General features: G+C 38.2%; 1 protein-coding gene across 2 annotated transcripts in view; it reads left to right on the top strand.

Annotated features, from left to right (window-relative positions):
* Positions 1–7,712: 7,712 nt before the first annotated feature.
* Stip1 (Stress-induced phosphoprotein 1) overlaps positions 7,713–16,470 on the top strand; it is a 74,169-nt gene continuing 65,411 nt past the window's right edge. The window contains exons 1-2 of one of the 2 annotated variants that reach the window (XM_067153901.2): positions 7,713–7,867; positions 8,492–8,701. In XM_067153901.2, the coding sequence (XP_067010002.2) occupies positions 7,859–7,867; positions 8,492–8,701 (219 nt within the window). In that variant the 5' untranslated portion in view covers positions 7,713–7,858. Of the gene's footprint in view, positions 7,868–7,938; positions 8,008–8,491; positions 8,702–16,470 lie in introns of those variants that run through there. The other variant, XM_067153902.2, reaches the window with a different exon arrangement.

The following is a 16,470-nucleotide window of genomic DNA, read 5'->3' as shown; positions in this document are numbered from 1 at the left end:
AAGGAAAATACATATGCATATGAGTGTGGCTGGTTGTGTTCAAGTTACCCCATTTGGAATGCCGTAATGCGTTGTCAAGCTCTGAAGAAAATATGGGTGATTTAAGAAATGTACATATTTTGTAGAAACAATATGATGATGCAAATTTGCTTTACACTAATGTAATGGCATTATGGCAAGTATTGCTTATAGGGAAAGTTTGAAATGTTTTTGAGGCTAAATTTATAGATTTTCTTTCTGTTAGTAGGCTTCAAGTTAAAAGGAAAATTGTCCAGCTTTTAAATGTAAATTCATTTAATCATGTGTGTAAGGAATGTGCCTATATTTGTGTTGACGAGTGTTTTAATATGATGATACAATGCTTTTAAATGAGAAGAAAGAAAGCTCTAGCGGTGAACGTTCAGGCAGGAATTCTGAAGCTAAAAAAGTAATGCATAAATGAGAGATCAAGCCCTTTCACAGCAGTCCATTTCACATCTTGATTAAATGTCAAATTTCGGTCTTTAAATTATAATCTGTTAAATAATTCTTCATTCATTTATCCAGAATTGCTTTAGCAACTTTGAAGTTAACATCTTAGTAACACTTTATTTCTAGACGTAATTTATTTATCCTTTTCCGTATATACATTTCCGTTGATATTTGAATTCAGCGCGAATTTTCAGGTCAAGCCACTAGGAGTGCCAATTGCGACTTGTCTCCCATTTTAACAAGGCTAAATCCGGAAGTTGCGCGTATTGTCTCTACTGTATTTGGTATAAGTTAGGAAATTTGTTTACAAGGGTAATAGGGAGGTACATTCAGGGAAACGGGGTTGTCTAGGGAGCGGTGATGAGGGTACAGAGATCTGGAAGTCAAGTAGGGATGACATAAAAATGTTAGTGTTGAACAGTAGAAGTATTGTAAAGAACGGAATAGAATTAAGTAATTTAATAGATATACATTAACCAGATATTGTAATAGGAGTTGAATCATGGCTGAGAAAAGATATAATGGACGCAAAAATTTTCTCACGTAACTGGAGTGTGTATCGTTGATATAGGCTAGGAATGGTGGGAAGGGGAGTACACATTCTGGTGAAAGAAGAATTTGTAAGCTACGAAAAAGTTAAAGACGAGAAACCTGAAATTCTAGGTGTAAAGCTCATTTCTAAAGAATATAGGTAACTTGATGTCTTTAGAGTGTACAGACCGGGAAAGGGTAGCGCTGACACGGATTCAGAATTATTGGTAAGATAATCAGCTATGTGGGAAACGACATGTAAAGGAATGTGATTGTAGTGGGAGATCTTAATTTACGAAATGTTTATTGGGAAGGAAATGCAAACGACAGAAAGCATGACCAACAAATGGCAAATAAACTAATATGGGAATGACAGCTGATTCATAAAGTGACGGAACCAACTAGAGGGAAGAATATTTTGGATGTGGTGCTGATAAAACCAGATGAGCTGTATAGAGAAACTGAAGTAATATATGGTATTAGAGATCACGAAGCTGTTTCTGTCGTAGTTAAAAATAAATGTGATAGAAAGGAAGGTTTTAAAAGTAGGACTATTAGGCAGTACCATATGGCTGATAAAGCAGGCATGACGCAGTTTATAAAAAGTAATTATGATCGGTGGAAAACGGTAAATAAGAATGTAAACAGGCTCTGGGTTGGGTTTAAAGAAATTGTTGAGGAAAGTGAAAACAGGTTTGTACTTTTAAAGGTGGTAAGGAATGATAAAAACCCGCCTTATTATAATAGGGACATAAAGAAACTAAGAAGGAGGTGCAGTTTGGAAAGAAATAGAGTTAGAAATGGCTGTGGAAGTAAGGAGAAACTGACGGAACTCTAGGAAATTGAACCTAGCAAAGATGGCAACTAAGGATAACATGATTGAAGACATAATTGGCAGTCATAAACATTTTAGTGAAAAATGGAAAGGTATGTATAGGTACTTTAAGGCAGAAACACGTTCCACAAAGGACATTCCAGGAATTATTTAATGAACAAGGATGGTGTGTATGTGAGGATCTTCAAAAGGCAGAAGTATTCAGTCAGCAGTATGTAAAGATTGCTGGTTACAAGGAAAATGTCCAGATAGAGGAGGTGACTAGTGCTAAAGAAGTACGGTATTAAAATTTACATATGATAACAATGATCTCGTATTTAAAATAAGATACCAAAGTTGAAAACTAGAAAAGCGGCTGGAATTGATAAGATTTCTGGGGATATACTAAAGAGAATGGGTTGGGATATAGTACAATCAATCCATAAATCAATACTGATCTGCATTTAGGGCAATCGCCCAGGTGGCAGATTCCCTGTATGTTGTTTTCCTAGCCTTTTCTTAAATGTTTTCAAAGAAATTGGACATTTATTGAACATCTCCCTTGGTAAGTTATTCCAATCCATAACTCCCCTTCCTATAAATGAATATTTGCCCCAATTTGTCCTCTTGAATTCCAGCTTTATCTTCATATTGTGATCTTTCCTACTTTTAAAGACGCCACTCAAACTTATTCGTCTACTAATGTCATTCCACGCCATCTCTCCCCTGACAGCTCGGAACATACCACTTAGTCGAGCAGCTCGTCTTCTTTCTCCCAATTCTTCCCAGCCCAAACTTTGCAACATTTTTGTAACGCTACTCTTTTGTCCGAAATCACCCAGAACAAATCGAGCTGCTTTTCTTTGGATTTTTTCCAGTTCTTGAATCAGGTAATCCTGTTGAGGGTCCCATACACGGGAACCATACTCTAGTTGGGGTCTTACCAGAGACTTATATGCCCTCCCCTTTACATCCTTACTACAACCCCTAAACACCCTCATAACCATGTGCAGAGATCTTATAAATGAATATTTGCCCCAATTTGTCCTCTTGAATTCCAGCTTTATCTTCATATTGTGATCTTTCCTACTTTTAAAGACGCCACTCAAACTTACTCGTCTACTAATGTCATAATTACAATCCTTTAATTACAATCCCATTTATGTGATTGCCCGAATGAAGATCTTTCCTTATATTAACACCTAGATACTTACAGTTATCCCTAAAAGGAACTTTCTCCCCCATCAACGCAGTAATTAAAACTGAGAGGACTTTCCCTATTTGTGAAACTCACAACCTGACTTTTAACCCTGTTTATCAACTGACAATTATGCTTGCCATCATGTTATTCTTAGCTGCCTTCTTTGCTAGATTCAATTTCGTAGTAAGTTCCTTCAACTTCTCCTTACTACCACAGCCATTTCTACTCCATTTCTTTCCAATCTGCTCCTCTTTCTTAGTCTCTTTATTTCTCTATTATAATAAGGTGGGTCTTTACCATTTCTTAGCACCTTTAAAGGTACAAACCTGTTTTCACATTCCTCAACAATTGCTTTAAACCCATCCCAGAGGAAGTATTAATGTTGAACCCTTTCATTGCTGTTTTGTATTGTGTATAGTAAATTCAGTTTTGTATTGTAATGTGGATAAATGATGTGTTGAGTTGTTCCCACAACTCAAGGTGGGAGGATGTTGAGTTTGTAACATATTTCATCCGCGCTGCATTTACCAGATCCCACACATTGGTACCAACGTGAAACGCTACCACCTTCTCCTTTCCTCCTCCCTCTCTTCTACTTTCCTCAACATCTGCCTCAAACTAATTCCTGCATAACACTCTACCCTGGTTCCTTTTCCTCCACACACTTTCCCCACCTGGTTAACGATGGAATCCCCCCATGACCAGAGCCTTAACCCTACCCACCTCATTTGATCCCCTCCCCTCCTGGTCAGCCCTATCTTTCCTGATATCTGCAGAAGCTACTGCCTCCTCCCTGTTCTCCTTCCCATGACCCTGTTCCACCTGTCTTTTCCTATCCTCTACTCTACATTTCCCTTTCCTACTTTTTCACTTCCTCCTACTTCCACACATCTCAGCAACGGTTCCCTCTTCCTCATCTTCCCTCTCTTGCTGTATCTGGAGTGGATCGTACTGATTTCGCACAGACACCTGTCCTGAATTCTGATATTGAATAGAGCCCTTAGCCTGCAACCTCCTTCCCCTTAGAACATTAGACCACCTGTCTCCTACAACTCCCCCCTTTCCTTCCTCTCCCTCTTGTACACCTACTGTAACCTGTACATTGTTTGAGGGAGGCCTATCTTCCTTCCTGTCTTCCGTGAGTATCGTAACTATCTCCCTCAAACTATCCCAGACAATATATCCCTCCGTTCATTTTCTTTTTGCACATAAGTTATTTTATTTTTCCTTTTATTTTGATTTTTCCGTAAAGAATGGCTAAGGAGTGCAAGTGGGTGTGGAGAGGCATTGAGGGGTATCTTCCTCCCTGTCTTCCGTGAGTATCGTAACTATCTCCCTCAAACTCTCCATCTCCTCCCTCATACCCCTCAATGCCTCTCCACACCCACAGTCCCTACACATGCACTCCTTAGCCATTCTTTACGGGAAAAAATCAAAATAAAAGGAAAAATACAATAATTTATGTGCAAAAAGAAAATGAACGGAGGGATATATTGTCTGGGATAGTACTCAAAGATCGCACGACAATAATGTTATTAATATACGACTACACTACAATACTACTTAGTTGAACTCTATTTTTATCCTACAACACCTGTTTATTACTGAATACCGAAAAGAACACAGAAGAATTACACAAATCTAAACTGCAATTAAGCCTATCATAATTACAACAACAGAGTTTTAGTAAAAGAGTTTTTACAGATACCTCTACTATACCGGTACCTACTACACAAATAGTTTACAATAATAAAATAAGCACGCTAAATTCTAATAAGATATTACTCGTATATTACTGTACAGTGCACTACAATAAGTTTAAACTACGTTCAGACGTATCCTATAGTAGGGCCCACGAGAGTTGAAGTCTGACATTTGAGCGGTGAAAGCAGTAACTACGAAATACGCGGCGTTGTCATAGTTACCTCAATTTGCGGCATATCACTCTCCATACAGGCTTAATATTTAATCAACTATGTTGGCCTAATGCAGTTCAATAAACTTTGACCCGTTCCTAAGCTCGTGCTAATAATTCCGGCATTTAAGACAGAACACGTCTTTGCCGATAAATATGAGATTCCATATTCATAATGACAATAACCTCAACAAATGCACGTGTCAGATAGAGAATAGAACTGTACAACGAGCAGCAAAAATAATATTCATGAAACAAACACTTAAATTATTACTTAAACCAGCAACAACTAACACAGCTAACACAGTACTACTCAATAATAGCACAAAAGCGACTGAGAGCAAGCCAACCCACGTGGCGATAGCGTTCTTAAATGTGGCATCTCTGTTATCATTGCCATAGCAACAGACCATTTTCGAACAGCGTTAGCCAACTTTTTCTCGCCGGTGGCGCTAAACGTCAGACTTCAACTCTCGTGGGCCCAACTATAATTACAATACCGGTACCGTATGTCACTACTAAGCACAAACAGAAATGAAAATTGCAAGTTTGAAATTTGCAAGAACTACTGTACTCTTGTACACATACTGTAACCTGTACATTGTTTGAGGGAGGCCTATCTTCCTTCCTGTCTTCCGTGTGTATCCTAACTATCTCCCTAAGCTAAATGCTTAGACAGGTTATTATTAGTACTATGCTCTAATAGATCACACGAAAGATACACACGAATATAGCAGGCAAGGTACGGTACTATCTAAATATACTGTATCTACACTACAATTCTCAGCTGAAATGTGGTTATATGAATTTTTACCGCTGGTGGATTACTATTATTTTCCCTACTACGCGGGACGGAGAATAAAAGTGTCCTTAGATGCTGAAAAATAAGAGGTTGTTTACAACAGTTTCTGTCAAAACTCCGCCGGGGGTTGAACTGTAATATTATTGGGATATAGGAATTTAATAATTAATTTAATAATTTAATTAATAAACGAAGGTGGAAAGTACAAAGTATGCAAAGTAGCATATCTGATGTACTTATTTGATTATTGTTTGTTTGAAGGAGCTATACCAAATGAATGGAGAGTTGCTATAGTAGCCCCTGTGTATAAAGGAAGGGGTGATAGACATAAAGCTGAAAATTACAGGCCAGTAAGTTTGACATGCGTTGCATGTAAGCTTTGGGAAGGCATTTAGTACGTTTACATGCAGGATTCAGATCGATCTGAGTACACTTCCCGTATTGAAAACGTCATGTAAACGGGGACTCAGTTCGGATTGAGTCTTATGGTCGATACGGTAAAATCTGGGATCGTATCGAACCCGGGACCCTCTGAACCGAAGGCCAGTACGCTGACCGTTCAGCGAACGAGTCGGACAAAATAATGATATTATATTGTAAATCAATATTTGTAAAACATTCCTTGTTATATATGTAGGCCTATGCCTTATTTGTTAACTGAAACTAAAAGCTGCCAAGCTGTAATTGTAAAGGGCAGTCCCTCCTTGAGCCACTCGCTCACTGGGAAATTGTATAATAAATAAATAAATAAATAAATAAATAAATAAATAAATAAATAAATAAATAAATAAATAAATAAATAAATAAATAAATAAATAAATAAATAAATAAAGTCTGTCTCTGGTAAGACCCCAACTAAAGTATGGTTGCAGTGTATGGGACCCTCACCAGGATTACTTGATTCAAGTACTGGAAAAAATCCAAAGAAAAGCAGCTCAATTTGTTCTGGGTGATTTTCGACAAAAGAGCAGCGTTACAAAAGTTTTGCAAAGTTTTTGCTGTTCGACTGAGTGGTATGTTCCGAGCTGTCAGCGGAGAAATGGCGTGGAATGACATTAGTAGACGTATAAGTTTGAGTGGGGTCTTTAAAAGTAGGAAAAATCACAATATGAAGATAAAGCTGGAATACAGGAGGACAAATTGGGGCAAATATCCATTTATAGGAAGGGGAGTTATGGATTGGAATAACTTACCAAGGGAGATGTTCAATAAATTTCCAATGTCATTGAAATCATTTCAGAAAAGACTAAGAAAACAACAGCTAGTGAATCTGCCACCTGACCGAGTGCCCTAAATGCAGATCAGTATTGATTGATTGATTGATTGATTGATTGAACTTCCTATACTTCCGATCCATCTTCTGCATAAATTCATGAAACCGCTCCTGAATAATCTAGCCTTTTATAGTACGGGCAGGAAAAAAGAGTTTTGCAGGTTCACAGCAAACCTCTCAGCATAAGTTTTAACGAGTGACTGTTTGTTTATGACCTACCGCCGATTTGTAGATATAACTGAGAAACCTGAAAGATGTGCCGGTATATATGCATAAAAAGAGTCTAGAATAAATTCATATAATGCGCTCAAGGATGCTAAAGCGCTACTCTGGTCGTACCTGACGTACCGTACCTGAACAGGATAGTTAAAAGGGTTAATCAGTGTATGGCGATGACGTTGAGACAACAACAACAATATTATTATTCTAGCTCGTTGCGTTGAGAGAAGTTAAGGATTAGGAATTACCGTCCACTCTTTGAGCGTGTGCTGAATTCTGTAGCATATTAGCGGAACTATTATCTTACGCCATTTCAAAGCCACTTGGATTATATCGGAATTTTGTTTCTATAAGCTGCATTTGTGTTATGAAATTGTTTTAAAAAATGTAATGACACTATCATTGTCTCCCTAAACATTGTATGTTATGGTATTAATGAATACATCAACATTAGTGTTGCTATAGTCAACATAAGTCGTTCAGGGAAATTCGAGAAAAAATATGCCCATTCATGGTATCAAAGCGCAACGTGATCTTCATCTTTTCGTCTTTCTAGACGTTTCTGAACGTTTCAGAATTTACTGTGTGAATCTCGGCAAAACTCTAGGAAGAATAAGACGCGAAACGTAAACATGGATAAGGTGAGGTATTATTTTGAGTATATGGTAATATTTAATTATCCAGGAAGGTGTATTTTGAATCAGAGGATTATTCTGGCAAATTACAGGCGTGGCGGTAATGTTCTTTATAGGTTAGGATCTCTTTCAATCATGCTGCCGCAGTAAGTTTCGCTCATTGTTTTGCTTCCTGGTATAAGGGGAAAGTAAAATACCATTTGCTTATAAGTAATTCCTGAAGAGAATTCACATAGTTGTGATTTCCAACGTAACTTAAATACTTTTATTGTTACAAGGTCGGTTTCGCTGTTCCGTACCCGGTCTGTTATTTTGTTTCTTTGTTATCCCATCCCGAGAGTGTACTTTCAAGTTAATTTTGCTAGTTTATGATTAGATATTTCAGAAGTCGACCCCTATTTTTACTGGAATACATAATTGTGGTGGAAGTATTAGTTTTGTATAGTGTAGCTTCTTTATGTCGAAGCTTGGTACCTCGTGTCGATAATTGGTATTGATGTTCTTGAAAGATTTATTTTTACATTGGTAGCATGTGATAACTTCGAAAGAAAGTGTTTCAACATTTGCAAAAGAAGTTATTTAATTGGAATAATAACATTGCACTTGATAATGGATTTTTAAATATTTCAGGTTAGTGTGCTGAAGGACAAGGGCAATGCTGCTCTTCAGAGTGGAAAGTTCGATGAAGCAATCAAATTCTACTCGGAGGCGATAAATCTCGATAGCAATAACCACGTATTGTTCAGCAATAGATCAGCTGCTTATGCCAAATCTGGAAATTACAGCCAGGCATTGGATGATGCTGAAAAGACAATTAAACTGAAACCAGACTGGGCCAAAGTAAGTCACCTTGTGTTACATCATTATACTAATAACAGTTGAGAATTTGTGCCAGTAAAGGCAGGTAATACAAAACAGATTCTATTGTAATTCATGAAGCTGTAACTTAGTGGTCTTCAATAATTCCTCGTCTCTCTGGGTACGATGCGCATTGGTATCACCCAAATATCACTGTAAAATTTGTCACAAATGGAACATAATAATTGCTTTTACACATATCAAGTGAAAAATCCCTAGCAAATTAAGAAATACCGTCGTTATTTGAGAAATATGAAAACATACTTAAGGCTTGTAGACAGGACTGGTTTATGACGTACTGCGCTGCTGGTGCTGTCTTTTGTTACTTTCTTCAGGTCCAGGGCTAGCACCGTGGAATGGGAGTGCTATGTCTGTAGATTCTCATTATCTTTGTCCACATGACTAGAGCGGCCAGTTCAAACAGCAAAATGGAGGTCAACAGAAAAATAGCATTATTGCTGGACCAATAAATATTTTTATTTCTGTTCGAACGAAAGTAGCTCGATCCCTGGACCAATAAATCACTAGTCCACTGAATTTTTCTTATTTACATTGGCCATACCATTCAGTCGCCTATTAAATATTGCATATCGTGATACAATTCATGAAATGATGATGTTTGACAAGTGAAGCAATGAAACGAAAGCAAAGAACTTCAGTGAACACAGATATCACACACGAAATCGTTGAAAGTGTAAGACAAAAGACATACGTGTGTCACTGTGAGCGCAACACCAAATGTACTTGTAAAGTGGTAAAGTACGTATACATAATGTTCTCCAAAAATCAAATATTTCTTAATTTGCTGGGGATTTTTCACTTGATATGTGTAAAAGCAATTATTATGTTCCATTTGTGACAAATTTTATAGTGATATTTGGGTGATACCAATGCGCACTATACCCGTCTCTCTTAAGGTTTGATGTGGTAGGCCTGTATGTTCACATGGGAGCAAGTGCTGAATGAGTCTACTGCAGTGACTGGGATGGGGGAAAATTGGAAAGCAGGTGATAATGAATGTGAAGAGGTGTTTTAAGAAATAGTCTTAGTAAAGGTATACCATTCTCCCTCAGCATGAAGTACACAGTTCAGGATTGTGAAAGTTAGAAATCTTATCCCATAGGTATGACATGTAAGAAAGATGTGTTCATTGCCAATAGGTACTAGGAACTCACCAGCCTGCTTTGGAAATATATTCACTTTTATAACAAAAATATTTAATATTTAAAATGGTATGACATTTTCCATACATCCTAAGTGGCTAAAATTTACTAGATATTGTGTTGCTTTCTTAATTTGCGATTTGAAAGGAAGGTCTGAAACTTTATGTGGTGAGTAATGAACTTTCCTCTGTACTGTTTTTCAAATTAATGGCAACACCTTACTCAGGGGGTTGCATGTTCAGGAAAGAGAAAATTGTATAAATATGATTATGATACCCAAAGTGGGAGAGAGAAGGGATTTTACCTGTATGCTTGCCAGGGACCCATGAACCTGCCCTTAGAAGTATTTATGTAAGAAAGAAAAATTATGACTATTTTCTGTTTTCCTATTGGCTAGAGCAGCAGAATCCTAGGACAGACTCTCCAGAGAATACAGATGAAGACTGCACAGGGTGATGCTCTTTTTGTTCTCCCTTAAGACTGCCAATGCAGGGTGATGCTCTTTTGTTAGTTCATGGAGTGCTGACCAACGAGCTAGAATAACATAGAGGGGCTGTATGCGTGGCATCAGTGTTCCCTGCAGAGGCAAGTTGATGAAGGGCAGCCATGTTAACAGTTGTCAAAACAAAGCGAGTTGGCGCGAGAACAAATGTTGAGGTGACAGGGAGATAGTGCATGGGAATTGATCGTCAGAAGTTTCAAGAAATGAAAAGTTAGATTCTCGCTTTCAAGAATGCCAGCCATATGCTTGCGTAGCCTATGTATGGTGATTGATAATGTTCCCTTTTTCTGATTTATTATAAATCATTATTTCTTGGTAGCCTGTTTTATCTTTTGTCCCTGAGACTTCGGTTTTGTTGCCTTCTATTGTTAGCGTGCGATTCACTGAAGTTTGATATTCAGGTTCTTTCTTTGTTTCATCCATAATGGTCCTGAAGGCTGTGTCACTCTTGTGTTTGGGCATTGGTTTGATGTAGGCCTATTTCAGTCAAACTTACTCCATGGTAGTAAAAACAGTATTTCACAGTTATTTGTGAAATTTATGAAATGTTCATTGTAAATATCAGTCGCATTAATATTTAAAATTAGGCTACAGTTCATAATGGACAACTTTCAAGGTTACCTTTCACCTAGTAAACCCAGTACCGAGCAAGATGTCCTTGCTGTTAGGGTCGCACATCTGTAAGCTTGGTGGTGGTGGGGGTGATGATTGTTTTAAGAGGAAGTATTGCTGTTAACACTAATCAAACTGAAGAAATGGAAAAGGTCCGATGCTTCAAAAACTGAAGGTGTATCCCATAAAGAGAGAGATGCCACGAAGGGCACGAAAATGAAAGATTCCCTAGTATTCTCAAACCTAATACAGTCGGGGTCGTAAAAGAACAAAAGTTGACCAAGGGAGGTCGGATAGGATAGATGAAATTGAGGAGCCTGACACAAGTGGAAACAATGTGTGTACTCAGCTAAGGGTGCTGTGGTCATCAACCCATGCTCCCAAGTGAAGAGCCCGTGAGACCCCTTTTAGTTGCCTCTTATGGCAGGCAGGGGATACCGTGGTTGTTATTCTATCACCCCAACCCACAGGGGGTGCTCTGAACTTGCATTCAGGAGATAGCGGGTTCGAATCCCACCGCGGCAGTCCTGAAGATGGTTTTCTATGATTTCCCATTTTCACACCAGGCTGTACCTTAAGGTTAAGGCCGCTACCTTTCCATCCCTAGGCCTTTTTAATCTGCAATCGAAAACCTTCGATGTGTTAGTGCGATGTTAAACAAGTAGCAAAAAGTAAATTCAGTACGATACTGTAATGAGAAATAATTAAGTTTCCCCTACATTATAAGAAATGATTACATTAAACTATTATAGTACTACTCATGGGGATGCAGAAAATTAAAAAAAAAAAAATATATATATATATCAGAATGAGGTTGTAACCTGTCGTAGGTCCCTTTCATTTGAAGAATTTCCATCATAATTACACATTAATGTCCACGGTTTTTATTGTAATTTACGCTTAACCACAACAGCCAAGCAGGGTTTCGATTTCGTGGCATGTTCGTATGTCACTGTATGAAGATTCTCCTTATATCCTTTTTGAACTACTCTACAATCAGCTGTTCGTTATGCTGGCCTCTCGTTGCAACACGGATGAAGTGGTGTGATTCACACTCTATGATTACAGTGATCTAAGCTTTCGGCTAACTGTCTTTAATTATTACATAAAATAAATTTCATCGTAAAGTCCGTATTGTCGTACGTATACTTTAAGGTTAAGTTAATATTCCACCTTTACAATACCATAAGTTTATTTATTTTCAACATTTTTAGTCATTCAAGAACTATGCCCCCTTGCTTATGTGATCACTGGAAACATGGCGGTCGTACGTTCAATTAGCTTCAGTCAGGCAGCGCTTCCGCCTCTGTTAATCTAACTTGGTGCTGACAGGTGCATCTTTAGGTGCTACCAATTATAGTGGGAAGGGATAACAGAGAAAAGATAGGTTACAGCTACTAAATGTTTTCTTGTCGTGTGGACAGTATATGCCATGTCCATAGCACTTTTGGTGACAGAGATTGGCCTGGATTTGCAAAGATAGGTTACAGCTACTAAATGACATTTCTTCTTGCCGTGCGGGCAGTATGCACCGCGGCCATAGGAAAGAGCCTAAACTTGTGTTGTAATTCTGCATGGATTGGTAACTGACACTGTTACCGGCAGTATTGATTTCTGGGAATGTCATCATATCAGCCAGTGGTAATGATGGGATAATCAAATACAAAATAATCGCTTATTCAATTATTTCATTTTATTTGATTATATTTTCCCTTCAGTTATTTTTCGATTATTCATTTGAGTGAGAGAGACAATCGAGTAGGGAATATTTTTCCATTAAATTGTTTTTCGATTATTTTTTAATATCCATTGGAAACTCCATTAGAATCAATGAGGCAATCGAAGAGAATTTTTCCATTTGATTATTTTTCCGATTATTCATTCGGAACGGCATTCGAATGAATGAGACAATTGAAAACTGAATGCTTTCGAAATAATCGAATGAAAAATGATGTTAAGACAGTTAATTTACTGATTTTTTTTTCCAACATTTGGAGATACGTTTGTAAAACAGCGTATTTCTATTTTTCATAAGAGTTCATCTATTTGCTTATTTCAATCTATTATCCATCCAACACACTTAAACCGAAAAATTGATTCATGGCGCACCCGAGTATTGTACTATCTGCGCACTTTTTAGCGATAGATTTGTGTACGGGTTTGAGGAGCAAGGAGGGAGCACTTCCGGTTCCGTTAGTACTGCCAACTGAATGGAAATGAAATCTGAATTGAATCGATAATATGATCGATCGATATGAATATTCTAAACTTTTTTATCTTAAGTCAACAACTGTCACACACACACATTATATAACATTATATAACATTTCTCAATGCGAATCTTATTCCTAGAGTGAATTCTGTAGTTTAGCTTTGCTGTTTAAATAACAACAGTACTAGTACGTAGTGTAGGCCTACACCAGATGTCGCACAGCGATGCATAAGCGATTCATAGTATGTGTTTCAAAGGTTGCCAGTACAAATCTCGAGGATTGCCGAGGTCGACCGATTCAGCACTAGGGTGTAAATCTATCGCTAAAAAGTGCGCAGATAGTATGCGATACAACTGAATGGTATTTGAAACTTATTTGATTATTTATTCAATTATTTACATAATCCGATTGAGTTTATTAGAATATTAAAAGTATTCGATTATGCCATCACTACAACTGAATGATATTTGAAACTCGTTCGATTATGTTATTTGATTATTAAAAGTATTCGATTATCCCATCACTAGCCAGTGGTATACTCCCTGCCATATAAGCATATTATACACTAAAGTGTACAACCTTATTCTTTCTCCCCTGTTAATGCTGAAGGTGGTAATTTATTATAGTTATTTTCTAACTGTTGGGTTTGATTGAGTTCCACTAACTAACCGTTTAGGGACCCTACTTGCTTATATGACATCTTACAGTGCATGTTGGCACTATATTGTCATGTGATTTTTTTCTCTTTTTGTGACTTGGGAAATTTACGTATTGGCAATGCCATATGATGAGGATCTAGTGTCGCATTTGTGGGTATAAGTGAAGGATTTATTTTTTTCCTGTCGAATTATAAATCTGTTTAGGTAATACCAGGTAAGTAGAATTGTGGCATGTTGAAATAATGCATTTAATAACGTAGTTGGTGTTCAATGACAAACACAGCATTTTATTAATACAGTCCTATTTCGTCCAATTCGTATGTATATAATGCAGTTAGAATGCATAAGAAGGAAGGAAAATCTGCAAGAACTCCTCCAAAAAGGAAAGCAATATTAAGTTACCCCCTCTATAAAGATCTGTTCAGTTGAAATGGAAGGATTTCTTTTTTAGTGGCTTTACGTTGCACCGACACAGATAGGTTTTATGGCGACGATAGGATAGTAAAGGCCTAGGAGTTGGAAGGAAGCAGGCTGTTGGAACCACGGAAAGCCATCTTCAGGGCTGCCGACAGTGGGATTCGAGCCCACTATCTCCCGGATGCAAGCTCACAGCCGCGCACCCCTATCTGCACGGCCAACTCGTCCGGTGGAAGGAAATTTCGTTATCAGCCTAACCTAACCTGACCTCCTCTTGTCTTGGCTTGTCTTTTCAAGACTTAGGTACGGTTTGTATTCATATTGACTTACGGCATATGTATATGTAATACATCTGCTTAATAGCAAATTTCAAGGAGGAGCTGAATTTTTTACACAAGGCAAACACCGAAAAAATACGGTTATAATAATGCGTATATCAAAATAGACAGAAATTAAGTGAGGGTGAGAGAGTGTGTTTATTTCCTTAATTCCTCATTGAGCTTGAAAACCAACTTAGTTATGAACATCTTGATTGATCATTTATTCGGTTAAGGAAATCTCCATTATTGATACTTGTCACATTCTGTGAGAATAATGGAACTGTGAAGTTCGAAAGTACCCCCTGTTGGTGGGGAACATAGATGAAGAATACACACATGGTACCCCCTGCCTGTCGTAAGAGGCGACTAAAAGGGACGACCAAGGGATGATAAAATTAGAACCATGAAACTACTTGTTATTAGTACCATAACGCAGGGAGATCAAATGAATAAATATTTGACGTGTTAATAACTTCACAACTTTGTAGTATTGTATCTTTTAAGCTCTCCCCACTCAAAACCCCTCCTACCCAGGAGGTCCCGTAAGTATGTCGTCATAGATGTGCCGGCGAATTCTGGCCTTGTTCCAAAAAGTCCGTGCAAAGTCCGAGAGATGGCACCACCGGCACGTATCGAGGTCATGTTTAGTTAGTAGCATCTCTTGCGCATACCAAGTTTCAGCCATATTGGTCTATTTCTTTGTGTTTGGCATTCGTGTGAATCAAGGAATACCAATATAATGGTCTGTTATTGGACATTATAAATTTTATAGCTAACTCATTCTTGGTTGCCTGCGTTTCGCCCTCGTGTGCTAAGTTAGGCTCGTCAGTTGGGACTTAGCACACCACCCAAGACTCAAGGCTAGTGCATACCGTGGAGGCCACTGCATACGCTACTTGAAGCCACCAGCAGTGCCAATGCACTATGAGGGCTATGTCTCATTTCCAAAAATTGATGCCTGCCTGGCCATCAAATGATGTAGATGTTGATTCCCATAGGGAACCTAAAATATTTGTCCTGAATGAGTAAATTTATAATGCAGTGGCCTCCACGGTATGCACTAGCCTTGCGTCTTGGGTGGTGTGCTAAGTCCCAACTGACGAGCCTAACTTAGCACACGAGGGCTAAACGCAGGCAACCAAGAATGAGTTAGCTGGAAAATTTATAATGTCCAATAACGGACCATTATATTGGTATTATAAATTTACTCATTCAGGACAAATATTTTAGGTTCCCTATGGGAATCAACATCTACATCAAATGAATCAAGGAAGTCGAGTGATTTTCAAGAAACAGACGAAAAAGAATTTTGTGTGGTGATTAAACATTACTTTATGAAAGGCAAAACGCCTCAGGAGACTAAAGAGAAGCATGATAAACATTATGGTGACTCTGCACCTTCGATTAGAACAGTTTAAAAGTGGTTTCAAAATTTTCGGACTGGCCATATGGGCACAAGTGACACTGAATGTTCTGGACGGCCTGTGGAGGTTACGAATCCAGAAATCATTGATCAAATCCATGATATGGTGATGGATGACAGAAGAGTTAAGGTGTGTGAGATTGCTAGTGCTGTGGGCATCTCGACTGAATGGGTACATAATATTTTGCATAAACATGTGGACATGAGAAAGCTATCCGCAAGATGGGTGCCGCGATTGCTCACGCTTGACCAAAAACAGAATCGTGTGAAATGTTGCAAGGATGGTTTACAGCTGTTCCAGAAGAATCCGGAGGACTTTAAGCGTCATTTTGTCACTGTGGATGAAACATGGATACATTACTATACTCCTGAGACTAAACAATGGGTTACCAAGGGGGAATCTGCACCAAAGAAGGCGAAGACCGTTCCTTCGGCCGGAAAG

Source organism: Anabrus simplex, chromosome 9, assembly GCF_040414725.1.
Source record: "Anabrus simplex isolate iqAnaSimp1 chromosome 9, ASM4041472v1, whole genome shotgun sequence".
Taxonomy (NCBI): domain Eukaryota; kingdom Metazoa; phylum Arthropoda; class Insecta; order Orthoptera; family Tettigoniidae; genus Anabrus; species Anabrus simplex.
Note: the sequence above shows the minus strand (reverse complement) of the source record. Positions and strands in the feature narration are given on the sequence as shown.